This window comes from Pyrus communis, chromosome 14, assembly GCF_041283825.1.
Source record: "Pyrus communis isolate YQ-2024b chromosome 14, ASM4128382v1, whole genome shotgun sequence".
In the NCBI taxonomy this organism is placed as follows: domain Eukaryota; kingdom Viridiplantae; phylum Streptophyta; class Magnoliopsida; order Rosales; family Rosaceae; genus Pyrus; species Pyrus communis.
Genome location: NC_142578.1, coordinates 2,073,087 through 2,087,452, shown reverse-complemented (window position 1 = coordinate 2,087,452; position 14,366 = coordinate 2,073,087). Strand labels below are relative to the sequence as shown.

Genomic DNA, 14,366 nt, shown 5'->3' with positions numbered 1-14,366 from the left:
GTTTAAGGAATCTTGTTGAGTCTGCATTGTCGTTGTCGAGTCAACTCTTGGTGGTTGACACAAACTGCATAGCAGCTTCCAAGTTCAATCTCCTTCCTATTACACATGCTCAAGCCAAAAATCAAACCCAAAACTCAGTGCAATTCTTAAGATAAAGAGTTTTTCTTCTAAATCAAGTTACTTCAAATACTAAGGCGGGCGAAATCGTATTCCCCATACAATTTGCATACAAATTGGGATTGATTGTGGCCTTTGAATGAAAGAAATGAAAAATCCTTTGACAGTTTGATATCTTCTCTGTATTCCCCATCTTCACAAGGTATGATGTCTCAGCAACGAAAAACGAGTTCCGAGCTCTGAAATAGAAAAGCTAATGAAACTGAAGAAGAATGATTTTCCTGTGTAAATGTGGTACCTATACGTTAAATTGCAATCCGATACAAATAATCAAATATAATTTATTCAACTGTATAGAGGGAGGACTATGATTTTCCTTAGGCATTCCAGGAAACAGCAGTGGCAATCGATCAACAAACGTTCTTACCTTGTCCTGTCATTTTCCTCTTTGCCTCTTTCTACTTGAATTCTGAATCGATCTCTGTAAGCATGAATCCATTGACGAGGTATATACAGATCTCATGTCTGAAAGTTCACTTGAAAACTCCCGGTCGTGGCTCAAAAGAATAACCATGTCTATGTCCTATGTCCAGACTTTCACCTGAAAACTCTTTCATGTGGCTCAAAAGAATAACCCTGTCTATGTGTCGTGTCCAGACCTTCACTTCAAAACTCTTTGCTGCGGCTCAAAAGAATAACCACGTTTATATGCAATTCGCTGCAGCTGATCATATCCTGCAAGTACCCCAGCTCCAGCGACCCCTAGAAGCATATTTGCCGTAACTCCTCGAAACAGTGCTGTGAAACCCTCAAGGTAAACAATCTCCCGAAATGCATGCAAGGCGTTACGATACTTTGACGGTTGTCCTGATGTTAGCATCATTCTCCGCCGAACGGTATCAAATGGATAGGCGCAGACCCCAGAGACTGTTGTAACACTCCAGCCAAGCAAAAAACTAGCTAAAAAATTCCCCTGAAAAAATTCAAATGATATAAACTGAGGCTGAGGATCATTCGAGAAGGAGAGCACATTAGCAGTTAGAACCAAGAATGATTAGACAAATTCAAATCCTAAAGTACACATGCATGCGAATACACTCGCTTTGAATTGTTCAGATAATACTGATATGCTTACCTCCAAAGGACCAACCAAAACAATAGGCTTCATGGTGTCATAAATCCCGAAGTACATTCCTCGATACATCGTAATTCCAATGATCGAAGCCCCAAATCCTCGATAGAGACCAACTATTCCATCACTTGATAAGGTTTTACTGTAAACATCTAGAATCCCACTGAACTGGCGTTGACCACTAACTGCAGACCCCCTCCCATCGGTGCCTAGCCGCGTACGTGCATAGTCCAGATGATATAGAAATAATGAAGTAGTTGCTCCAGCAGCACTTCCTGAAGCCACATTTCCAGCAAACCACTTTATGTATCCATCTTTCTCTTTTGAGCAGCCAAAGATGCTTTTGAAGTAACCTCTAAATGCAAAGTTGAAAGCCTACAAGCATTCCAAATTATGTTCGGCAAGGACTGTCAAAACATGACATTCATTGGATTTAACATAGCATACCAAGGGTTTCTGAAGTTTCAAGCAAAAATGTTGAATGATCAACTGTCCACTATCTTATGAGATGCCAAGTGATGGAATTAAGAAAAGTGGGTGGAGATCTCTACGATTAAGATGGTAAAAAAAAAAAATTGTACTAAGCTAGTGGACTTTCCATCCAACACTGGTTGTGAAAACCCAGAGTATATATTTACAAGATAAATCTAAGGTCTATGAAAGCACGCATGGCAAACCTTTGATAAGATAGAGAATCCAAATACAGTATGAAATTCACCAAGCATTCCAGTTACTACATCTTCTCAAACTGACCGATATCTGAACCAACCAACCATTTCAAAGAAAGAATTCGACCAAGGGGAAAACGTCTTGAAAAGTTAACACACATCGTGAAATTGCTTGCTTTGATAGAAAACTAAACAAGTGCATTAATCACTGAATGGGTTCACTGAAAAAATCAAATTACACCGATCTAATCATTCAATAGTTTAAGTGTGGGAGAGTGAAGCAGATGAAGTACCTGAGTAGGAAAATATCGAATAACATTGGCCTGGTTGCCTCGCCAAAACGACAACACGCCTTCCTCTCTAAACACCCTTGTAAAGCAATCACCAACACCCTTATAAGGTCTCTTAATCTGCCCTCTTTTTATCATCTCTCCCTGATTCTGCAGCAGAAGCTTCACTCTCTCAATGGGTGCTGCTGCACTCTTTGACACCAAGGCTGCCATTCCCCCCATCACAAAATCCACAGAAAACTTCTCTGACTTTGTTGCCATTGCAACCCCTTTCTCTCTCCTCCCTCCCTCCCTCCCTCCCTCTCTCTTTCTAGACCTGAACACTTCAATCAAAAGTAGAAATGAACCAACAAAACCAGAATACAATCAAATGGGTGAAAGATTAAGTCTTTTTAGAAATTCAACAACAACCCAATGATGAAAAAAACATTTAATTTCATATAAATTTCCAAAAAAAAAAAAAAAAAAAAACTAACAATTTCCGATCATTTTCCCATTTCAGTCAAGAAAAAGCATGAAACTTTCTATCCCGAAAGCTGCTGGGAATATTATAAACCAAAAATTAGAGATGGGGTTTTACGTACCTTGAAGATTTTTGGAGAGAAATTGGAAGGAGAGAGACGGTGGAGTTGATGGGTAGCGTGGCGGGCTTTTCACTTTTAGTGCCGGATAACGGGTCGCTTTCCCATCACCCGAAATTACAAAAGCGGCTATTTTCAGAAGTAAAATTTTGGAAATTCGATGGAATCGCACTTCGCCGTCGATGACTCTCGATCGGTTGACTAATTGGACTCTGGCTTCGGAGGCGAGTTCTGAATCGTTGGATTTGTGTGGGAAAAAAACAAAACTGAAATAATTAAAAAAAAAAAAAACAGATTAAGCAGCGTTTGGTATGCCTATTAATGCTTGGAGGTTCAAACATAACAAAAACGGAGTTTTGTCAAACACGACCTTAACAAAAAAATTGGCAACATCTTGAACTGCTACAACTAGGGGTCGGCAAACAGGTCCTAGACCCGCGGGTCGGGGTGGATTCTTGCGGTTTGGGGTGGGTACAAGACAGGTCTAAAAATTATAAATACCAAACAAGCTGGTTCCTGGTAAATAATGGGGCGGGCCAGTTCTAAAGTTAGAGAAAGCAAGCCCCCGGCCCAGACCGTTCATTCTTACTGACTATTTTTTATTACCCTTCTCAGACCTAATTTCACTCAAGCCTCACCCTCACCCTCTCTCTCTCTCTCCCGAGTTCATTCCGAGTCTCATCCCTCATCTCTCAATCTCTTCCCAATCTCCTCCTGATCTCCTACCTCTTGATCTCCTCTCTCTCGATCTCCTCTCTCTCTCTCTCTCTCTCTTTCTCTCTCTCTCTCTCTCCCCCCCCCATCTCATCCACCCTAAACCCAACTCAACCCCTTTCTTCCTCTCGTCTTCTCCAACCTTCACAAAGCATAACCAGGCATATACCTAGGAACCAACTCAAGATCCATGACATCGTGCTCCGCCTCCGGCGCCGTCCTCCATAGGTACAGTAAAATTATACACACACTCACATATACACACATGTATATGTGTATCTAAATATTTTAATTTAAAATGTTAGCTTTGAATTTATGAAATGATTGTTAGGTTTTATGCGGCAGATGTGAGGGCGGAGAGCTTCGAGGTGCTCGATAAGTGCAAGAGGAAGGTTGTGGTGACAGCGAATCCGACGGTAATGGTGGAGTAGGTTTGGGTCTGGGTCGGGTCGGGCTTGGGCGAGGCAATGAGTGAGTTGAAGATCGGGAAAATGAGCGAGTCTGGGAGACAATCAAAACCAGAAGGGAAAAAAAAAAAAAAAGTAAAGAGGACTCGTGGACTCGTCCCGAACCGACCCGTTTGAAACTGGCGGGGTTAGGTCCGGTTCCAGTGATCAAATTTGCAATACCCGGTTTGGCCTAGCCTATTTCCTTTTTAAGTGGGTCTGGTCCGGTCCCTCTAAATTTTGGCCAGCCCCGCCCCGTGCCCACCCCTAGCTATAACCACGATTGAGTTACTATCCAGCTCAGAATTGATATATGAAAAGTCAATATTACCCTTAATGTTCTTTGTACTAAAGACTATTTACTAATAATAAGGCTTAATTTCTTTTTAACAAATAATAGGTTTAATTTTAGCTACACCTGTCGAAACTTAATTTTGACTCCAAAGTTGTTCTTCAACCTTTTCTTCTTCACCATCAAACCCAACTCAATTGAATCTAAATGGGTACCAGCTGAGACCTATTCATTCTAATCTTCTCCAAAGCGATAAAATTAGACGGTAAGACTTTTTCTTCTCGTCTAATCTTATACCACCAATATGCCTTTAACCAATTGTTAAGTTAAACTCACAATCTTAAAATACAAGACAAGTTGTATCCGCTTGTCAGTCCAAGGCTTGATTACCATGAAAAATGTTTCCAGAGGCCCCATTGTCCTTACAGTTCCACTAATCCGAAAGATTTTTATAAAGAAGTGAGTTAATATTGATGGTCTTTGTTGAACAAAGAGTGAATGGGTGGCAAGTTACTTTGATCTCACGCGAGCCTATACTTCGGCTACTAATAAAGGTGCAGGGGCAAGAAAGGGGCTGCTAGTTCAACTTGTCTTGTTCGTGAATGAACCGAAAATAAATGAAGGAGGCTGCCTTAAGCACCTTGTGTCGTCAGCCTTGTCTCATCCCATTGGGGATTTGGTATCCATCGGCCAACTTCCCTGGTTCATGCTGGCATTGTAACTTAGAAGTTAGCTCCAATGGAATCCAAACTTGTTTTCAATTTTTTCAAGAAGTGCATCTTAAGAACTCAGAGGCCGGCTCTATGTTAAGAGTCCAAGCCACACTTCCTAGTGACAAGCCTTTGGCTTGCACGGGTCAATAACCGTGGGCTCTGATACCATGTTGAAATTTTTTAGATCGACGGGCCCGTAGGGGCCCCACTCTGACGACACCAATAATGTCTCCAATTTTACCACAAAAGGTGTGAGGTTTTACTACAAAAAGTTTCGGCATTAGTTAGAATGAGATAATCCTATTTAAAGTCATTGATTTTCTTTACCCCCACCGATGCGGGATTCCAACATATTGCCCTGCTTTTCGAACCCCTCGAATCTCGTCTTTTGGATTTGGTTAGCGAGGTATATCAATGACTATGTATTTCATCTAGCATGTACGGTAGTACCATTACTATTGAGTTAGTTTAATATGGACCAACCAATAACGTCATGAAGTCTAGCCCAAGATTTCTGGGCGGTGTATCCTTAGTCATTGGATCCTTGGCTAAGGATCGATCTAACCACTTCAGTCACAATCTATGTTGCATATACATCGGTTTATTCTAAAATTTTCAATTTTGATTACTTTCTCCACTTCGTTAAAGAAAGTCTCGAATACTTCGTACCTCACACCACCACGACGATTAGTTGTTGAATCAAAAGAAATCAAACAAAATATAGCTTGATGATGTCAATTTTAATCACAGGGGTGAATCACATTTTGAAGTTGAATTTGTATTGCAGGGGCTACTAAGCCAAGAAAAATTCGACTCTTTCAACTTGCCCATATACTGCCCGTATGCCGATGAGCTGGAGAAACTTGTACAAGAAAATGGGTGATTTGATGTATTGGTTTTGGAGACACAACCTAGAGGCCTAGCGTTTTGCGTACAGCACAAGAATGCAGAGCTTTTTCCTGTTTTGTTAATAAAATGGTACTGTTTGTTTTTTGTTTATAAAAATTGACATCGTTGTTCTTGTAAACCTATTAAGTTAATGTTTTCTTTCATTTGTTCTTCTTTATTTATTCCTCTTTTTCTCACCACCCTTCTTAAGACCTCTTCTTTTTCTTTATATCTCAAGGCTAAAAACAAAATAATTATCGAACAACCGTATCCTAAAAAAACAGCTCATGCCTTCACCTTCTAATTAAAGTGACTAGTCCGAGTGTGGTGACTTTTTTTTCTTTCTAAATCTTGCTATGTTAACTTAACTTTGGCAATCGATCGGTGGAAAGTGCGAACTCATATGCCATATTCCACATGATAGAGTGTGCTTTTGTAGGCACGTACATATATACTTGTGGTTGAGTTACAATATATAGCACGGTTCGTTCTTCTGTAAATTATGCAAGAAGGTATATATGGAGAGAAATCCTTTTGCTAGTACCATGAAAAATGCTTCAAGAGGGGCTTTTTCAGTCAGTACTTTATGGAGCAACAAAATTTCCATATTTCCATCAACTGAACTTTCACTTCTTGTGCAGTTCGGGACATGACGTGCTACGAGTGCGAGTGCAGGCCGGACACTAAGAACACACTTCTTCTCACTGCCTGCTTGTCTCCGGCCAACTCGCTTCAATGGCGTAACCCGCAACCCCGTCTTCTTCTTACTCAAGGAGTAAAGAATCCTCCCCGTGTGGAAGCTGGCATTGTTCAAGGGGATAAGCAAACTGTAGCAGAACCTTTCAATATTACTCTGATTTTTTTTTTTTTTTTAAATTTTTATGATTTGTGCAGGTAACAAAGAGAAAATAAATGCATATAGGAACATAGAGACCCACTGATAACTACATTTCTCAGTTAATTTTCTTCTTTGTGCATCTGTCACATGTGATTTGTAGTCAGAAGGCAGATGGATGTCCCTCTCCCACTTACACAATCAATGTTTTCCAGTAGTTAGTCTAAATATACTAATTTGCCACTAACAGATGGAAGAAAATTGAAATCCTAACTAGCAACAGAAGCACATCTGATCTCCTAAAAGTGGCGAGAAGTCCAAATATCTAGTTAAGTTAAGGTTTGCTTGTCGGTGGACTCCATAGCTGACACTTGAGATGCAATAACTGGTTGTTAGAGATGAAGAAATTGGGGTTGCAGTGTTGCACTATAAAACTAATTGACAATTTGGAAGAGTAGTTCAATCTTTTATAAGCCTTTACAAGGTTTCTCTTTTTACAGATGTGAGACTTCTTTACCTTCGCATCCTCACACGCTCTCACATGTGATAAATTTTCAAGTTAAACACGTGGACACAAATGAATTGGGTGACTTAAAACACGTGTGGTCATTTGGTCGGGTGACTTGGAGCACGTGTGGTCATTGGGGCTAAACACGTGGACACAAATGAATTGGATGACTTAGAGCACGTGTGGTCATTGAGTTTCATATGTGGGTCATCATGCCCAAATAAAAAAAGTTAAGGTTCCACCATAAAATCAATCAACAATATAGGGGAGTAGCTCAATTACTTATAAGCACATGTGAGGTCCCTCCTCTCATTAATGCGGGATTCATTGTCAACATGTCCCCTCACGTATGACGAATTTCAACCCTAAAATGTGAACAACACAAACAAAGTGACATAAAAAGCGCGTGACTATTGAACTTCACACGCGGGACATCCTAACTACAGTAGTGCATAAAAATGAAAAAAATAAAGGGGAGAGTGCAAATCGAACTCAGAACTAGAGTAAATTAGTGAATAATCATTTATTCTAAAAATAGTTTTCGAAAGTCGAAGATATATTGTTCAATCGCTTTTATGTTGTATATCGCCCATCCCATGTTAATGTATTGGCCCTTTACATTTCATTTTATTAGTTGATGGCCCTTTTGAAAATAATTATCTAGAAAGTACTTGGGCTAAAAAAACATTTATATTTTAGAAGCAAGTTGAAATTTTTATTAATAATTAAAATAATTCAAAAAATACTTAAAATACTTTCTAAAAGTGCAACTAACCTTCGAGAAAAAGTTTTCAAGTGCTTTCATAAACACTTCTAAATTTGTATCCCAAATATCTTGAAGAAACACTTACTCTTTTAAAAAGTTATTTTAAAAACGCTTATATTCTAATACAATTTCAATTAAACCCATAACATATATGTTTCAAACAATGTGAACAAGAAATTTGAACCTGTCACCCTTTTTTGCATTCCAAACAAAAACATGGTACATTCATGCATCCAAACAAAAATAAAAATTGGTAGATTTGTATGGCAAAAAATTTGGTAATTAATATTAGCAAAAGTGGAAACTAAAATAATTGCAACCTTCTTATTTGTAAATTTATAAATAAAAAAAATCACATGGTCTCATGTGACTGCTTTATTTTCCCTCCCCAAAAACATCAGACACCATCTGCTGTCTCTGGTTAATGTCTTCCGCTGTCGTCGAAACCCCTACACACATAGTGACGACGACAGATCGCAAGCTGGATCACTCTTTGCTCTCTCACCCAAGAGCTAAACGCTCTGATTGTCGTTGCCCATCTCTTCAATTTTTCGATTGATTCGAAGCTGCCCGCCAAAGAGTGGGAGAAAAACAGAGGAAGATATCGATTTCGGAGGTGTGATTTTTGTAGGTTTTTGCTTGAAATTGCGTGAAGGTTGAGTTTTGATCGGTTTATCGAATTGGTGGGAACATTTGGTGGATGCCCAAGTGAGCAAACCGAGCTGATATGCTTGGAGGGCTTTTTGGTGGTTTTTTGATCAAATCTGGGACATGGGTCGGTGCGGATTCGTAATTTAAAGGTTAGTTGTGGAGGAAATTAGTCAAAGATGCGGCGGCGGGCGGCCGAGCATCGGCGCCCGGTTCGACGGAGGTTTTCGTATTGGATCTGGGCGCTTTTTGGACTCTTCTCTGTTGCAAGCCTGGTTTTGTTAGTTGTGAACCACAACCAGCATGAAGATCGGGTCGAGCAGCCGGTGCTGGTATGATTGCTCAGCTCTCCCATTTGCTGCTTTTGTGTGCGTTTTATGATCTTGATTAGATGAACTGCGTGTTTAATTAACATTTTAATTTGGTGTTGGTGGATGGAAAGTTGGTATGCTTGAACTGTTGTTTGAATCTATTTAAGGCTTTTGATGGCGAAATTTCGGATGAAGTACCAAAATGCAAAATTGGTTTTTTTTTCGTTCTTGTTTTGGTTGCACATTCTGTTGGGTTTGAATATTTGATTTTTCTTTTAATATGCAGTCAGGGTGTATATAATCCTTTTGTGAGTGGATCTCTAGTTGATGGAATTTAGGAAAGAACTGAACACTTTTCCGACAGCGGTAGCAATTCCTGCTGAAGCAAGTGTTGCAGCCCTTTAGTTGGCTCTGTTATGATATGATCTTATTGGTTTCTGGCTGCTACTCTTTATATAATGTTTTTTTTTCATTTATTTATTTCAAGTGCGGATTATATTTATAGTTAGCAGTTCAATTGTTAAGCTAGAGATCATATATGGTTCGCAGACAACAAACCTGCAAGCTAAGAGTTCAATAGAGCTTCCATTCCACATGTATAACTGTACTTTTACTTGCTGATAGTTGGGGTTAAATTGCCGTTCCTGTTATTGGATTGGTAGATTTATCTAACTCGTTGTGGTTTCCACGAGAAGCAAATCAGGCCGCTGATTGCTTAGTGCCGCTTGCTAGACAGAAGTTATGTGCCGGGGCATTGGTTGATAGTGCCCCAACTTCCCTTATACTCATCTTACCACGGGATGGCCTTCTATTCCCCAACCAGTGTGATTTTGATCATTGGGGAGTTTGTGTAATGGTTCTCCTTTCTTGTTTTGCTGTTTTTCTTTTTGCATCTCCTGACTGTTCCTCTTTGATCAGTCCTTGCTTTCGTTTTGGAATTTGGCCTGCATGTCTTTTCTGTTTGTTCATTTGGGCCTGAGGTCTATTGTTGTGTTCTTTTCATTGGAATGAAAGTTTCGTTGGCACAGGAAAAGAAGAAGAAAAACCCTGTCAGGGGGGAATCTCTTGTGCTTGCCTTTCCGCTATTTTTTTTTTTTTTTTCCTGATTGAATTGTTATTTATGTGTTTGTAGTTATCTTTTTTTTTTTGTATGACTTTTTGTATCTCATTGAAAATTTTTCCTATGTGCTACTTGACTTAGAGATCTAACTGTTTCCCATGTTTAAGTTCCTGCCAAAATATAACTTTGGAGTATAGAACTTCTGACCATATGACTTTGGTTTTATCTGTTCATACAATTGTAATGTGCATCAGAGAGAGCACAATAAGAAAATTGTAGTGATACGAGTGATACCCTAACTTGAATTAACAATATGACATTGTGGCTTACACGCAGCTGAACTCTCACCCTGTACTTATAGAAGCAATTTGACAACTAATGTCAAAGTTTAGATGGTCTCTAGAGGAAAATGTCTGAATTTGTATTTTGTTGATAACAGATGATGAATAATCTGTCAATCATTTTTGACATTGAGCCAGCTATTTGGTTTAGCAACATTTTCATGCTTTGTAAGTCATATTTATGCACTATCTTTGGTTTGGTTTAGTAGTGTTGGAATTGAAGCGAGGTCCCGAGTATTTCCTCCTAGGTTGATGTGAATTGACTTTTATTACTTTGTGATGTGGCTTGTCACTTTGTTCAGTGTCTTACTTGAATGTGACTGCCCTTTTGCAGGAGAGATATACGAGACTTGAGCAGGTTGCTCATGAGAGTTTAAATTTTACGGAAGAAATATTGAGTGCTAGATCGTTTTCCAGGCAGCTGGCTGAGCAAATGACACTTGCCAAAGCTTATGTTATTATTGCCAAAGAGCACAACAACCTTCATCTTGCTTGGGAGCTTAGTTCAAAGATCCGGAGTTGCCAGCTTGTACTGTCAACAGCTGCCATGAGGGGGGAGCCTGTGACATTAGAGGAAGCGGAGCCAATAATTAAAAGCCTATCATATCTTATATTAAGAGCCGAAGATGCACATTATGACGTTGCAACCACAATAATGACAATGAAATCTCATATCCAAGCCCTTGAAGAGCGTGCAAATGCCGCAGCAGTTCAAAGCATGGTATTCGGGCAACTAGCTGCTGAATCATTGCCCAAAAACCTCCATTGCCTAAATGTTAAACTCACAGCTGATTGGCTTAAAAAGCCATCTCTGCAACAACATGCCAAAGAGAAGAGAAATTCTCCCAGACTCATGGACAACAATATCTACCATTTCTGCATATTTTCAGACAATGTGGTTGCCACCTCTGTGGTTGTCAACTCCACCGTCTCCAATGCTGACCATCCAAAACAGCTGGTCTTCCACATTGTCACGAATGGGATCAACTATGGCACAATGCAGGCTTGGTTCCAAAGTAACGATTTCAAAGGGTCCACAATAGAAGTGCAGAATGTTGAGGAACTTTCTTGGTTTAATGCTTCTTATGCTCCTGTCGTGAAACAACTCCTTGATGCAGATTCACGAAAGTACTATTTTGGTGGATATCAAGATATGGATGTTGTGCCAAAGCTGCGGAGCCCCAAGTATCAATCTTTGCTCAATCACCTTCGATTCTACATTCCAGAGATCTATCCGCAGCTGGAGAAGATTGTTTTTCTTGATGACGACGTTGTTGTCCAGAAGGATCTGACCCCACTTTTCTCGTTGGATTTGCATGGAAATGTGAATGGAGCAGTGGAAACTTGTCTTGAAGCATTTCATCGTTATTACAAGTATCTCAATTTCTCAGACCCAATCATCAGCGCCAAGTTTGATCCACAGGCATGTGGATGGGCCTTTGGTATGAATGTCTTTGATTTAATTGCTTGGAAGAAAGCAAATGTAACTGCACGGTATCATTACTGGCAGGAGCAGAATGCTGATGGGACACTTTGGAGGATGGGCACTCTTCCGCCTGGGCTTCTAACATTTTACGGTCTGACAGAGCCGCTCGATAGGAGATGGCATGTATTAGGACTGGGGTACGATCTGAACATTGACAACCGATTGATTGAGAGTGCAGCGGTGGTTCACTTTAACGGGTACATGAAGCCGTGGCTGAAGTTGGCCATTGGCAGGTATAAGCCACTCTGGGAGCGGTATGTAAATCAAAGCCACCCATTTCTGCAAGATTGTGTCACAAGCTAGAATGTGCTGCTTCTCGATTGCTCGTAATTCATGCGATCCTCACGACTTTTAAACTCTCAGCGCCGGAAAATATGATCGCTGTTATTGTAAAGTCAGAAGTAGAAAATTTTGAATTTTGCTAGACAGTTTTCTTTTTGCATCATAGTTTTCTGAAAGAAAAGGAGCATTGTTTTTATACAATTAGAAAAGTTTAAATTGATTTTTTGCCTGATGGGGTTTTCTTTTTCCCCCCTCCGCAAGCTGTAGAATTGGGGAGATGGTTTTTTTTTTTTTTTTTTTTTTTTTCGTACGATGGCTTGAGAAAGGAAGAAATGAAATTTTCTGTTAAATATTGTTAATTAATTGATCGTTTGCCACCATTCGTAAGTGGAAGGTCTTAAGATTGACGAGTTCGATACTATTTAATTATAATTTGCTCATCGTGTGCTTATTCCAAATCTCTCATTTGCAGCCCTTCTATTAACAGAACGGGAGAACTTGGAATTGTTTTGAGCATCATCTCTAGAAATTACCAATGAAATCGAATGTCGTTTAGTTATCCATGTATAGAATAAATTTAGAGTTGGTTCCAAGTAACATATTATGATTAATCGTCTATTTATTTGGTACGTATAGATAACCAAGCGGTTTCTAGTTCAAATGATTTTTTGCAAAGATGATCTTTGAAAGATAATTAAGAAAACGAATAGTTTTGATTCGTATGATGAAAATATGTAATTTACAAATGGTGGATAAGGCAGTGCACCCTATGGGTTGAATGCCAGTATATTTAATTAGGGTAATGTTATGACTACTAAATTTGGAGATAAAATTTATAAACTAAACGATGTGTCACCAATAGAAATGAACATGTTTATCAACGCTTAAACAGTGCACCCTATGGGTTGAATGCCAGTATATTTAATTAGAGTAATGCTAAGGCGATTAAATTGGAGACAAAATTTGTAAACTAAATAATGTGTCACCAATAGAAATAAACAAATTTATCAACACTTAAGTAATAAATCAATCATCAACTTCTATGTTCTTTAATTTCCAAAATTTTGTCTACAAATGTCTCCCTAACATCAGCCATTAAAATAGTATCTATTAATCTAATGGTTCAAAATTTGAGTAAGAAAATTTATATGGATAATACTTTTGTGCTACTCATGGGAATCTACTTATCCCCTCATTTATGATTAATGTATCTTCACCATGTGAATTTTACATTTGGAACCGTTTATACTCTTTATCATCATCTAAAGATTATATCTGTAAAAAACATCAATCAATTTGAAGAGTGTTTAGTCACATCCATGCATGTCAAACCAATCGACAATTTTGATAACAAGTATCATCTTTATAATGAACTGTCCATTTGTTTGATACATATGAATGTTTAAACGATATTCAAATTGAATGATTTTTGTGCAGCATCTAAAGATTATATCTGTAAAAAAATCATTCAATTTGAATAGCGTTTAGTCACATCCATGCATGTCAAACCAATCAACAATTTTAATAACAAGTATCATCCTTATAATGAACCGTCCATTTGTTTGATGCATATAAATGTTTAAATGATCTCCAAATTGAATGATTTTTTTGCAGATATGATTGTTAAGTGATGATAAAAAGTATGAACTGTTCTAATTATAAAGTTCTTGCATTGAAGATATGTTAATTATAAGTTGAGGAAGGAACTCAAGTATTATTCAATTTATGTAGTGCCATGAATATTCCTTCCCCATATAAAAGGTTTACTAAACCTGTAGACTTTAGGTCCTAAATCCTTATCGGATCATCAAGTCTTCAGCCTCCCAATTAGCTTCCGAGGCATGCCACAATATCTCCAATGACGATAGGAAGGAAGACAAAGCCAACCGAGATGTTACTACTTGAGCTCAAGTGTTACTGCCAAGCATTCCGAAAGACAAAAGCTGGAACACTGCCTAGCTAAGATAATAATTTAGAATTATTTGGCAATGAATAGCAATTATTTGATTCCTGTGTTTCAATTCTTCCAAGTCCTTAGTCACTTAGTTTAAGCCGTTGGATAAATCAAACAATCAAATATATATCAATACTGAGTACTTATAAATATCCAAGAAAACTCGCCTAGTTATGATCTCACATTAATGTGCCTCTCGACAATGCATTTTTGTGTTGGAGCATTTATTAGTTTACTTCAGATATGCAAGAATTCTGCATAATTTCAAGCTCATGGATTCGTCTATGGAATGATTTTTTTTAACTACTAATATTAAGGAGAGGGGAAGAATTCG

At 38.6% G+C, this 14,366-nt stretch overlaps 2 protein-coding genes across 5 annotated transcripts; one reads left to right on the top strand and one right to left on the bottom strand.

The window, feature by feature from the left end:
* Position 1: 1 nt before the first annotated feature.
* LOC137713281 (ADP/ATP translocase ER-ANT1) lies at positions 2-3,078 on the bottom strand. Of its 4 annotated transcripts, none has more exons than XR_011065293.2 (5): positions 2,792-3,078; positions 2,211-2,523; positions 1,253-1,624; positions 545-1,090; positions 2-398 (listed from the first exon to the last, which is right to left on the bottom strand). XR_011065293.2 is itself a non-coding variant. In XM_068452570.2 (4 exons), the coding sequence occupies exons 2-4, from the start codon at positions 2,466-2,468 to the stop codon at positions 779-781; spliced, it is 942 nt and encodes a 313-aa protein (XP_068308671.1). In that variant the 5' UTR covers positions 2,469-2,523; positions 2,792-3,078; the 3' UTR covers positions 2-778. The 4 variants fall into 4 exon arrangements, 2 of the variants coding, with proteins under 2 accessions (XP_068308671.1, XP_088540819.1); XR_011065294.2 differs by having other exon boundaries at positions 2-356; XM_068452570.2 differs by having other exon boundaries at positions 2-1,090.
* Positions 3,079-8,304: 5,226 nt separating this feature from the next.
* LOC137713207 (hexosyltransferase GAUT11-like) lies at positions 8,305-12,310 on the top strand. The gene is made up of 2 exons (XM_068452482.2): positions 8,305-8,930; positions 10,645-12,310. Exons 1-2 carry the CDS (start codon positions 8,778-8,780, stop codon positions 12,097-12,099), a joined length of 1,608 nt encoding a protein of 535 aa, XP_068308583.1. The 5' UTR covers positions 8,305-8,777; the 3' UTR covers positions 12,100-12,310.
* The last annotated feature ends 2,056 nt before the right edge of the window (positions 12,311-14,366 follow it).